The sequence below is a fragment of the Halichoerus grypus genome, chromosome 11 (genome assembly GCF_964656455.1).
Source record: "Halichoerus grypus chromosome 11, mHalGry1.hap1.1, whole genome shotgun sequence".
Lineage (NCBI taxonomy): Eukaryota > Metazoa > Chordata > Mammalia > Carnivora > Phocidae > Halichoerus > Halichoerus grypus.
The window spans coordinates 26,818,318-26,830,923 of record NC_135722.1 but is presented as its reverse complement, the minus strand read 5'-3'; the positions used below and the strand labels follow the sequence as shown (position 1 = coordinate 26,830,923).

Genomic DNA, 12,606 nt, shown 5'->3' with positions numbered 1-12,606 from the left:
AGCCCCAAGCCAGGGGAAAGTTGGGCTTCTGCTCCAGTGGCATAGAACTTCAGGCGATGCTGAACCCCCAAGTTGCTCATCTCAGCTCTCCTCTTACAGATGGAGAAACTGAGAACTGGAGATTTGTAAAAGGTAACAACAGCCTGCTAATTAGAGGTGACACTATCAGAGAACACAAGCCTCTGAATCGACACTGAGTTGTTCCAACATCCCTTGAGTGGGAAACACTAACTTCCATTTAGGAAACACCTAGCATGGAGGGACCCGGGGTGCTGCTTGAGGTTCCTCCACAGAACACGGATCTGGGATTCCCTAAACGAAGAGGGGAGGAGGGTGGTTTCGATTTCACCGGGGCTTCTGGTGAGCCAGGTGCTCCAGGCTGGTTTCAGCTAGGGACCATCTGAAGATACTCGTTTAGAAGGTGTTGGCATCGACCATGGACCAGCAGCATTGAGCCCTTCTGCGCCTTGGGAGCCCTGGCACCTCCTGCAAACGGTACACGCTCTGCTTCTCCCGTCCCAGCATCCCAGAAACATCCCAGTCCCTTAGGCCCGCACGAAATTTTGCTCCAGCAAAAGCATCCGGCATTGCGTTTGTAAGGCGTTTCCTAAAATATTGAATCAACCCGAATTGGTTTAAATTCTCAAAGAGCACAGAAGTCCATTTAGAGTAAAACTGGAAAACAAACTACAGGGGCCTGGCACGATTGGTTCGGCGCTAGTCCCTGAGAAAGGTAAGTGGGTGTGCGGGCGCCAGAGCGGGAGAAGGACACTCCTGGCTGGGTCCCTCGATGTACACTGACTGAAGTCGGCAAACAAACTGTTCTTGTTCTAACCCGAACCGGCCAAAAACCTTTCCTCAGCGGAGCCCCGAGTTTAACAAGAAGGCACCAAGGCGCGCTGAAGGCAGGCCGATGCTTGGGCCTCGTTCCACGGCCTCTCGTAGGACCCGGTCCCACAGGGCTTGGAACGGGATGAACCGAGTTCTCTTCCAGCCCTGGAGCCGTCGCGGACGCCGCCTGAGCTGGAACCCAGGAGACATCCGCTATTATATATACTACCAGACGCGAAACCGACACGGTTCCAGAAAAGCCACTGTTTAGTTGCTAGCCCGTTCATTTACTCGTTCTTTGCTCCGTGATACTTCTCGGGCGTCTAACGTGTGCCGTCACCGTAGTAAAGGCTGGAGCGGCTCCTGACATTTTGGCGCAGCGTAGGAACACGGGCTGCTCCCCCGGTGCTGGCCCCACAGTGTAAAAGCTAAAAAGGTCCAGTGCCTCTTAACCGGTTCGGTGGGGCCTTGAGCTACAGAACACCTTCCTGAGACAGAGCCAGACGCTGCACCGGTTCCCCCTTCCCACTCCCACGGAGACTAGCAGTCCTGGAATCTCCCGGGGTCCGAGGGGCCCCAGATGACCTCCCGGCTCAGGCGAACCAGTCGGGCTCCCGGCTCTGCAGGATGTCAGGGGCCTCTGCCGGCACGTACTCCCTCTCCCGGGCCTCCTCTCCCCTAGCCGCTGCTTCCGCTACCCGCACAGTCCTTGGGGGGGGGGGGGGGTGGGCAGCCGGTTAAGAGCCGGGGTCAGGGAAGGGATAGGACAGGGGAATGCCAGAGCGCGGCGGCAGCCCCGGCGCCACCCCGCGTGTAGGGGGCGCTCCCCCGGCCCGCTTACCCTGGTTGCGAATAGCGGGCTGGCTCTCGAGACAGCTGGGCAGGTAGGGCGCGTTAGGGAACATCCTGGCCTGGCCGGAGGACGCCTGGCTGGGCGGAGGAGGACCGAAGGGACCGTAGCGACAGGCTCCAGCTGTGCCGGTGAACTGGCCGGAGAAATGCACGGTGAAGGCGCTCAAGCACTGCTCCTCGTGCGGCTCCGCGCCGCCCCAGCTCGGCTCCTGTTTGATGAAGGAGTGAGGCGGCGGCGGCGGCGGCGGGGGTGGCGGCGGAGCCGGCGGCGGCGCAGGACCGCCCAGCGAACCGTAAGCCGAGGCGCCCGGGGGTGCAAAATCCAGCACGGGCGCCCACTGTGCGGCGCCGCTCACGGGCAGGGCGCAGCCACCGCCGCCACCCAGCGAGGGTACCGCCGGCAGCAGCGCATTCAGGTCCCGCACGTCAGAGCCCATTTGCTGCGGCTCAGCCCCGGACGCCCCGCGGCTCCTTCGGCCTTGCAGACGCTCGGCGCTGGACTCGGCCGCACCTAACTTGGCCCAGAGGCAGCCTGGGCCCCGGAGCCCCGGCTGCTCGGGCTGCTGAAGGCACCCAGAGCCGGAGCGGAGCGAGTGAGAAGACGCCGGCTCCGGGGCACACGTGGAAGCCGGCTCCGGTGGCAGGAGGAAGTCCAGGATCGCGGCAAGGAGGCGGCGGGGCCCCGGCTCCTGGGCTGCCGTCCCGGCTCTGGGTGGGTGGGTGAGTGAATGAGTGGGAGGGCGGGTGGGAAGGGGGGAGCGGACAGACCGTCGGGTTGCGGAGAGCCCCCGGGTGTGGGCGCTGCCTTGAACTCCTTACCCCAGCTGCCTGGCTGCCCCCAGCTTCCCAAAGCTCAAATAAGAGGGGCCGGCGGCGGGGGAGGAGGAGGAGCCAGGAGCCTCGGCCGCTCCATTCACACCGCAGCCTAAGCCCAGCCAGGCAGCGCGCGCGGCTCGGAGGGGGCGCCCTCGCCGCGGGGGTGGGGGGCGGGCCCGAGGGAGCGTACCTCTGGGAGACACCCTCCTCTCCTACCCGCCACGCGCTCTCAGCTGGCCTGCGGGACCCAGCCCACCCCCCACCTCCCCTTCTCGGCCTTCGCAAGTGTGGGCGCCTCTGGGCCCTGGCGAGTCTCTCCAGGTGAGCAGTGAATGTCCCCACATCCCTGTGTGATGGGGGGCGGATGGGGTTGTTAAGCTGAGGGGGCGGGTTCAAGGGAGGGGCAGGTGAGCTCCACGAGGGCGGGAACTTCAGGAAAGCACTGAAAACTTTCCCGGGCTTCAAAGAGGAGAATTCCTTTGCTCTGAGCCCGAAAGTCCGGCTCTTGCTTCTAGAGCCGCCTGGCAGGACTGGTGGCCGTAATCTCAGGTTCACTGGGATGGGGGTGACACTTTATGGGTTCCAGAGGCCAGACTCAAGGTGAACGTGGGTGACCTAGGGGGGCGCGGTGCATCAGCTGTGATAAACGGCGTATTTCGATCGTCTGGTAGTTGGTTACTTGATGAGGCTTGTGCCCAGACGAGGGCAGTTGTCGCCTGCCTAAAAATTGGTGTCAGCGGCACTTAATCTCCTTTTCTAGCGAGGGATATTTAACTCTTCTTCGGTGAAGCCGGGAAAACAGCGGCTAGTTTGGGAGGGAAGGAAACCTTTAGGGGAACACCCAGAGCCTGCACACATTCCGACCGGAGAATCCTGGAGCCCAGGTTGGAGGGTGAGAGGTGGGGAGGATTCGAAATCCAAGCCCCCGGGGAGAGGTTTGGCTCCTGCAGCCAATGCCGCCGAGCTCGGCCTCCGCTCACGGTCGAGAATACCGTTCTGGATAAGCAGTGACTGATAAGGGGACGCAAACCAGTTAGGAGGACCACGAAGGAAAGCCCTCGGTGGCCCACGGTCCAGGGGAGTGTTCGCTCCATTGGGAGCTCGGAGCGCCGGGCTTCGAAACATCAGACTCCTCTCTAGGTAGAGTTTTGGTTCTTCCTCAGTAGTCAGGATTTAGGGCGATGCGCATCCTAGGCAAGGAGAAGCGCTGGGAACCCGGGTTCGAGTGCGTTTCGGGGCGCGTGGAAACGCCCAGGAGAGCCAGGGGGCAGCGGCGACGGCGCAGCCTGGACCGGCCAGGAGCGCGGGCGGGCAGCGGCCAGTGGCCGCCAGGCCTCTTAGTCCAGGCTGGCCGCGGAAGGGCCCGCAGCTCTCCGCCAAGCCCTATGCGAAGCGACAACCATGGTAGTTGCAGTTTTACAAAGAAACGGAACGTTTGAAAAGCCTTGGCATGCTCTTCATTTTCTTGCGCTTTGGTTTTAGTTCATTTGCACTGAGTAAATGAAGTAGACCCGAGTTCCGGCTGCGAACCCGAGGCGTTGGCGGGCTCAGAGCCTACACGCCAAACAAAATTCCCTCCTCTTGGGGTCGCTCGTCCTAGAGGCGCAGGAGACCGTGAGGGCAAAGGTCGGGAACACGAGCTACCCGCTCGTTCCCCCGGCCACCTACGAGGTCCTGCACCCCTCTTTGCGCTACTTTGGTGCTTGGGTGTGCTTGTCTCCACTTAGAAGCTTTATCTTTTTTTTAAAGAAGTGAAAAGGTTCTGGAGGCCAGCTCCTTCTCCCCCGACACTCTGTGAGCTGCCCACTACGCTCCCACAAGTGCAGTCTGGAAACCGGGGGCTGGGCTGGAGAGCTGGGCAGGGGCATGCGCGTTTGGTCCTTTTGATGCGGAAAGGCTCCGGGAGACGAAACTTCTCAGGCCAAGTTGCCCCTAAAACGCTGCAGACCCCTGTCTCATACCCACCACTTTTACTTCGACGTCGAAGTAGTTTTTCTTAACTAGGATTCACTCAAGGCCACGAGGGAGGGAGAGACCTTTATGAAAAGTCAGGGATTTGTATTTGCCAACGAAAAGGTCGAGATTGTTTCTCTTTTTATCCTCCTTTGCAAAGTTTTTTTGTTGGGGGGGTCTTTGGAGGGAGGTGGCTTGAACGTGAGCTTTTGTGGTTTTGAATCCCAGATAGGGCAGAGGTGCTTAATTTTGCGCCTTTACGTTTAAGAAAAGTTTTTGTTCAGGGGCGGGGTGGGGTGGAGTGAGAGGAAAGGGGGGCCGAGAAAATTTAGGACTCCTCTCTTCTCCGCCATTTGTTGCCTGAGAATCCTGGAGGGAGGGAAGAGCAGTAGTGCGATCCCCGCTTCAGCCCTGGGGTGCCGCCTCGCTCCGACTTCGTAGTCCGAAACGGTGGGAGGAGTTCCCTGCAACCCGCGGGGCCGGGAAGTGAGTGCTGCGCGTCGGCAGCCGCTCGAAGTCGGAAGGCCGCAGCCCAGAAGTCTCCGAATGCCGCCACCCATCCCCATCCCCGGAAGCCCAGGAGCGCCTGGCCCAACGCTGGGAAACCGGCACACTGAGGTCCCCCTTCTTCCCTCGGGTAACGTTCTCTGCGGGAGCTCGGCGGTTACCCAGGCAGACGCGCCCGCTACGCTGGCCTCGGCGCCCTGAGCCTGCCAGGCGGAGCGACAGAAAATCGGGCGGGGAGGAAGTCTGCCCGCCTCGGCAGGTGGGCGCTCTCCTGCCCCTCCGCAGCTCCAGGCCCAAGGAAATGAGGCGGCAGAGACCTGGCTGCCCCTTCTCTCATTCACCCTTCCACTTGCCGTCAGCGCTGAGACTTGTGGCACAGAGGATCTGGTCTGAATCACCGTTTGGCAGAGATGGAAATTCAACTCCCCGTCTACAGAGAAGGAAACTGAGGCCCAGGCAGAGGGAGGAAAGGCAGCTGTAGAGCTCAATGGTTAAGAGGATGGAATTGGTGGTCAGAGAACGGAATCTCGGGTCCACCAGGTAACAGCTGTGTAACCCTACAGGACTTCCATAGCCTCTCTGAGCCTCAGTTTCCTTACTAATCAGACGGGATAATGGAATACTAGCGTCCACTTAATGGGGTCGTGGGGAGTAGACCGGAGGATAGTGTTGGTTTACGCATTCAATAAACGTCACAACTGTCACTATTATTAAGGATACATAGCAAAATAGTGGCAAAGCCAAGCTGAAACCCTGGTCTCTCAACGTCTAGCTCGGGGCTTTACCCCCACTATCCTTTTGCCTCTGTAGAGATAATGGAATGGGGTGTAAAGAAAAGAGGGAGAGAGAGACGTTAAAAACCCATGTGGCTCTGATACATTGGTAAAAGGCATCCTGGTCTGGAAGGTGCTTAATTATTGAGAGATCAAAAAATCGCCGCAGAGTGGTAGAGGGTACTGACGACCTCTAACCGCCACCGCTCCCCCCCCCCCCGCCCCTTTGCCCCCGGCGCTGTCAACTGCATCTGACCAAGGACCAGGCTGCAGCCGCCGCCCCAGGGAGCAGGGCGTACTCCTAGGCTGCGCTCCGGGCGTCACCCCGCGGCTGCCGACAACTGAATAAACACTCCGAAGCGCTGCGATCTGTCAAGGGCTGGGGCCGAAGACGCAGAAGAGGAGTGGCTCCACCGCCAGCCGCCCAGGAGGAAGGGGCGCTCGATTAGCATCTCGCGCAGGGGTAGAGCCCGGAGCTCCACGCGCAGGACCAGCAGCCTAATCGGGGCTCCTCCCCTCCCTGCCCATTCCAACTCTTGGGTATCTGCTTACCTGACCTCTGGACAGGGGCTTAGGCCGGTTTCCAGGCCCGTACTGGCAGTAGAAACCCCAGCTTCATTTCTTTAAATTAAAAAAAAAAAAGTACGGGAGGGACTTTTGTTAGAGCGTACCCCCGTTTTGTCCCCCCACTCTGGGTTCCTCTGCTCATTTGAAAAATAACTCGATCTTTTTGAACAACCTCTCGTCTACAGTACAAACTCCGTTCTCTGACCCAGTTTGGGGGTTCAGGACCGGTGAGCACCGCCGCCTGGGCGCTGCAAAATTTTCCCTCTGCCCCAGCTTGCCGTGCCTGGAACCGCCAGAGTTTACCCGTTTGTTCTGATGCCACCTCGAGATGGTCCCCAAGCTCCCAGAGAGTCCCCGTTGAAAGAATTCCGCAGCGCTGCCTCTATTATTATACCGTAAATCTTTTTAAATTCTGGAACTAATTATATAGAGGATATGTCTCAATTTGTTCTGCATTAATGCCACAGTGGGGATGGAGGCCGGGCCGCGGCCGGAGCAGATACGTAGGCCCATGAAATTGATGAACTGAGAGTTGCTCCCAGTCCTAAGCGCACCATCTGGAATTCCAGTCTGAGGTTACAATTAGAACTCCTGACCCCAGATTCAACTTTGCAAACAACAGGGGAAAAAATGGGGAAAAGAAAAAAACCAAGAAAAAAAAAAAAAAAAACCAACTTATATTCTGCACCTGTAAAAAAAAAAATCCCTACACAATCTTAAAATCTTTCCATCTTAGAAGATTCTTTCCAAGTATTCTTTTGTGTTTCTTTAACCTATAAAAGATAATGGAATATATTTTATAGACTGGATTTTTATCTTACCCCTTTCCCTCTCCCGACTGCGCTCAGTTTAATAGTTGTCAGTTTTTTCTCAGTGTTTTTTCTTAAGCATTGGATTATAATTATATGGGACCAAAATATTCCTTAGTAAATTAGCTTGCTAAATATTCTGTCATTTTGTGATTCTGCTTTTGAGAAACCGCTTAATTACAGAAATCTATCTGGATCTAGGAACTTCTTTTTGTCTGTTGCTCCAGCTTAACTGTAATCAGAGATTTTACTTGTTGTAATTTTATTTGTGTTCTAAATTGGTTAGGCCAATTTCTTCCTTCTTTCTTTAGTAACACACTGCTTTATTTTCCTCTCACTTTGACCCTCTGAAGAAAACGAAGGACCAGGCAGTACTGGGGAAATCTGTTAAATTTATTAGCATAAATGCTTAGACAAAATGAGATATAAATCATTCAGCTGTATTAAGCCATAAAGTATCCCAATGAAGTCAGTGCTTCACAAGGGTCCTGGTGTATAAATGTTCATACAAAATAAGGTATCAGTATTATCTTTCAAACTGAATATACATTGTAAAAATATCCAAATGTTGAATTAGGAATATGGGGGCGTTGGCAGGGCAGGAAGGGTATATTCCTTAGAGCAGCCTGTTAGTGATCTTTTTGGCTCAAAAGCATGGCAGAAGAAAAATCTCCACAGTTTGCATTAGGAATATTCAGTAGACAATTTTTTTGAAGAAAGGTATGCAGGATATATTTGATGAGAAGTAAAGAAATAAGGAAAGAAGAAATGAATAGAGAGCAAAACATTGCTTTCTGTGGAACACTTTTTTCCCCCCAAAAGGTCAATTTAGCTTCAAAAAAAAAAAAATCTACTCAGAAAAGACACTGGCTCTTCATACAGATAACGGATGAGCCATTAGTAAAGAGCCACCTGGGCCTTCGTCTGCGAACCCGGATATGCAGCTGGTCGGCAGAAGGATGTGAATTCACTAGAGGTGGACGGGGAGAAGAGGGGTGGGGGAGTGAGGAAGGGGAGTTGCCAGAATTCCTAGCAGAGGTTTACCAAGACAAAAAAATCAGACAAAATGTTTAAGGAGCAATGACTCGCAAAGCTCATAATCACAGCTCTCTGTAAATCTTGGCAAACCAAGGCATTCTTTGCCTTTTAGAAATGATTGTTCCAAAGCCTCCCCCCCCCTTAATCAAGGAATTTACCAGAGAAAAGGCAATAGTCCCCCTTTTCTTTACCAGGGGCATCCTCAGATTTGGGGTTTCATCAGTTCATTCACCATTGGGGCAACTATTTCTTGGCACTTCCTTTGTGCCGGGCATTGTGGCGGGGACTGGAAATATAGGAGTAGGAGGACAGGCTACACCCTGCTCTCACTGAGCTTACATTCCAGGAGGAAGGACAGACAAATTACAAGCAAACAAGGCAGATACTTTCAGCTAAGGGTAACTGCTACAAAGAAACAAGGAGATTTGGTAGACTAGAGGCCTAAAGGTAAGACAGGGATGGGAGCAAATAGACCTGCACTGCCCTGTCTTAATGTGTTTGTAAGTATCCCACCTTACTGTTGTGTGGCAGGAAGGGTTTGAAGGATTTGGAACGTTCAGTCTGGACAGATCTCTGCCTACAAGGGGGCTGGACTTTATGGAATCAGGAGGATAGCTGTTTAGATAGGGCTGGATTAAAATCGCCACCACCAGGGACACCTGGGTGGCTCAGTCGGTTAAGCGGCTGTCTTCAGCTCAGGTCATGATCCCAGGGTCCTGGGCTTGAGTCCCAAATCAAGCTCCTTGCTCAGCGGGGAGCCTGCTTTTCCCCCTGCCTGCAGCTCCCCCTGCTTGTGCGCTCTCTCTCTCTCTCTGAAACATAAATAAATACAATCTTAAAAAAATAAAATAAAACCGCCACCACCGGCTGAGTGATGTGAAAGTTACTTAACCTCCAAAACACTCCATTTTCTCCTCTTGATAAAAACAACAGCACCTATTGAAGTTGAGAGAACTAGATGAGGAAAGGCATGTGCCATTTTTTAGCCCAAAGGGAGCCCTCATAAATGGTGACTATTATCTATATTCATATAGATTCTGTTATTCTTCGCTTCTAATTAATTGATAAGTTATAGACTTAATATCAATATTGGTGTGAGTTAAGAAAATCTTCACTGTTGTTGGATCAGGGAGAAGGGCAGGAAGAGAAGCCCTTTGTCAACAATTCTAACCTTAAGCAGGGTTTCTTGCTGCCTTGAAGTGCATTGAAATCATTCTGTCCTACACCCAGGCCTGAAACAGAAAACACATGGCTTCTGCTTGAAAATCAAGCTTAGATTCTTTGTTTCAGTACAGAAGGCTATAGGTTAATGTCAGCTCGAAAGGTTTAGGATGGCATTGTTCCTTACAGCCACATTTCAGATATGTAGCCTAGTCTAGAATAAAGAATCCTGGGCTAGGTATAAAAAAACTTGGGCTCAAATCCTGTTTCTGACAATGACCATGGCCTTGGGGAAATAACTTAAGCTCTTCATTTTTCAATACTCTTATCTGTAAAACAAGAATGATAATAAGGATGAAATAAAGCAAACCATGATTTGAAAACTGCACAATGCTAGGCAATGCTTGCAGAGGGCCATCAGGACCATCTGTAACATGGGAATGAACCGGGGAAAGAAATGCTGTGAGCATTTCTCCTGCATGTTTCTTCCTTTGAAAAGTAGGCATAGTACCTTTCTCATGGGGCTGTCGTGAGAAGGACATGAGACGTGTGTATAACCTTTCTGAACACCGCCTGGAATAGAGTGCTTGCTACCTAAGTGTGGCTGCCGCCTTTGTCAGCCTTCCCTGGTCATGCTCCCAGAGCTGAGCTTCACCTTTTCACACTGATAGTTTGTTTTTTTTTTTACTCTGACAGGACAAAATAGTATAAAGAGCAGGACTTAGGGATCAGACGTCTGGGGTTTAAATCCTCCTCTGTTCCTTATTTTCTGTATGACTTTGGGTGACTTCCTTATTTTCTCTGAGGCTTAAGGTTCATAACTGTAAAAATGGGAGCTAAGGATACCTTCACTCACAGAGTTGTTTCAAGAACAGATTAACACAACACATGTAAAGTTCCTACATGGGGCCTGGCATGTAGTCAGAAATCAATAAATGGTAGTTATTAAGTTTTCAATTTGTCTAATCAGAGAATATTAATTTACCTCAAAAAACTGATCAGCCACCAAGAACTTGAATTACAGCATGATTCTGAGCAGACACAGAAACAAATTCCCATCTTCTAAATTCACCTGTGCCAATAAATAAATTAATTAATTAGTTAATTAATTAATTCCCCTGTGCCACATCGAAATCTTACTCCTTCATATAGGAAAGACTTTGCAGTCAAAGCATTGACAATGACTTTCCTTTTTGACTATCGGTCCATTAGGTTGTAAGTTAGAATCCCATTTATTTTCACTGAGTTTCTTCGCAGAATATCCAGCATATATCAAGGACTTTGGTAATCTCATATTTTTCAAAATAAGCAGAAAACTTTTCAGCCAATTGAGAGAAAAAAACCGTTTGACTCTCTTCCTGGAGTTGCCACATAGCATTTATTAATAGCTCTGTAAACAGGCTTGAACATAGTATCAGCTGGCTGCTCAAGATATTACAAAAGTTTATGAGAAGTTGCTCAGGAAAAACAAGATAGAGTCATTAGAAATCTGATGCTGGTCAAGAGTGCCTTTATCCTGAGTCTCCATAAATCACAAACAAATGAAACTTCTATTGTGATCACTGTTCCAGGTCTAAAGGATCTCCCTCTCCCCTTTAGTAGAAATTAAATAACATTTAAGAAAGCCCAAGATTTTTTTCTCTACTGATACAGAGACTAATTACAGAATTTCCCAAGAGGTAATAAATATCAAACTCTAATCAACAGATGTGACATACAATAAATAAGAAGCATATAACTTTGATTCTCTATTTAGGGCACATGTTTATCTTTAATTATCCCCAACCTGAGAATGGAATAACTGTTGTTATCTGTTATATTTATTATTTGTTTCTAGAGTGACACCACATTTTTATCTTGCCCAGAACAGTCGCAGTTTAACCTGTTGTCCCAGCTTAATTATTAATTGCTCTCCTTTTACTTCCCAAAGTGTTTTGGTATTGATGGTAAATGATAAGGACTCCACTTGCTTAAAATTTTATTTTATAAAAAAGACAGATTCAAGAAAGCCATTAGAACAAAAACGAAAAACAAGAGTTAATTATGGCTAGTGAGAAGAAGAAAAGATTGGATTAATATTAGAAATCAAAGGATGAGGGGGTGCCTGGGTGGCTCGGTCGGTTAAGCATCTGCCTTTGGTTCAAGTCATGATCTCAGGGTCCTGGGATTGAGCCCTTGTCGGGCTCCCTGCTCATCAGGGAGTCTGCTTCTCCCTCTCCCTCTGTCCCTATCCCCTTCACTTGATCTCTCTCTTTCTCTCGAATAAATCAATAAAATATTTTTTAAAAAAAATCAAAGAATAATTACTATAATTGAGCATAAAACTTAGTTCGGAGCTTCCTGATAGCCAAGTCAAAAAGGGAAAATAAAACTTGTTACATTATCTCTCATTATGCAATAGAGAGAAGAAACCCAGTTTTTTCAGAAGAGACAAACTTTTCTAGCACTAAACTCTAACAGAAACTTATCTCACTGGCCTTCCTCTAAGGATCATCAGACAATGGTTAGTGACTTCAACAATAAAGTTTCAAAAGATGCAGAGATATTCTCTGACTGGTGGCTTCTCATTTCAACCCAACAGTGTAGTATTAAAATTATAGTTCTTTTTCTAAAAAACAAAAACAAAACAAAACAAACAAAAAAAAATCCAAACTTTTTCTAAAAGGGAAGAGGCAGTAATATAATCCCTTTTTATAGTTTTCTGGGAGTCTGACCTGATTCAAATTAACCTAATGTGTTAATTTTCAGAAACTGCCAACTGATAATTTTTATTTTTTATTTTTTTATGTTTTTTAAATATTTTATTTATTTATTTGACAGAGAAAGAGAGTGTGAGAGGGAACACAAGCAGGGGGAGTGGGAGAGGGGAGAAGCAGACTCCCCGATGAGCAGGGAGCCCGATGCGGGGCTCGATCCCAGGACCCTGGGATCATGACCCTAGCCGAAGGCAGACGCTTAACGACTGAGCCACCCAGGTGCCCCCAACTGATAATTTTTAAAAATATCTTTTATTCGGGGCACCTGGGTGGCTCAGTCATTAAGCGTCTGCCTTCGGCTAGGGTCATGATCCCAGGGTCCTGGGATCGAGCCCCGCATCGGGCTCCCTGCTCCGCGGGGAGCCTGCTTCTCCTTCTCCCACTCCCCCTGCTTGTGTTCCCTCTCTCGCTGTGTCTCTCTCTGTCAAATAAATAAATAAAATCTTTAAAAATATATATATATCTTTTATTCATTAATCATCAAATAACTTTGAATATGAACCAAAACACTGCTAGGGACCTAACACTTGTTATCCAGAATTT

General features: G+C 50.2%; 1 protein-coding gene across 10 annotated transcripts in view; it reads right to left on the bottom strand.

The window, feature by feature from the left end:
- Positions 1-2,135, bottom strand: part of WT1 (WT1 transcription factor) — a 45,698-nt gene extending 43,563 nt beyond the window's left edge. For 6 of the 10 annotated variants that reach the window (XM_078059158.1, XM_078059157.1, XM_078059162.1 and 3 more), the window contains exon 1: positions 1,673-2,135. In XM_078059158.1, the coding sequence (XP_077915284.1) occupies positions 1,673-2,120 (448 nt within the window). In that variant the 5' untranslated portion in view covers positions 2,121-2,135. The remainder of the gene's footprint in view (positions 1-1,672) is intronic. The other 4 variants (XM_078059154.1, XM_078059155.1, XM_036105496.2 and 1 more) reach the window with 1 other exon arrangement.
- Between the last annotated feature and the right edge of the window lie 10,471 nt (positions 2,136-12,606).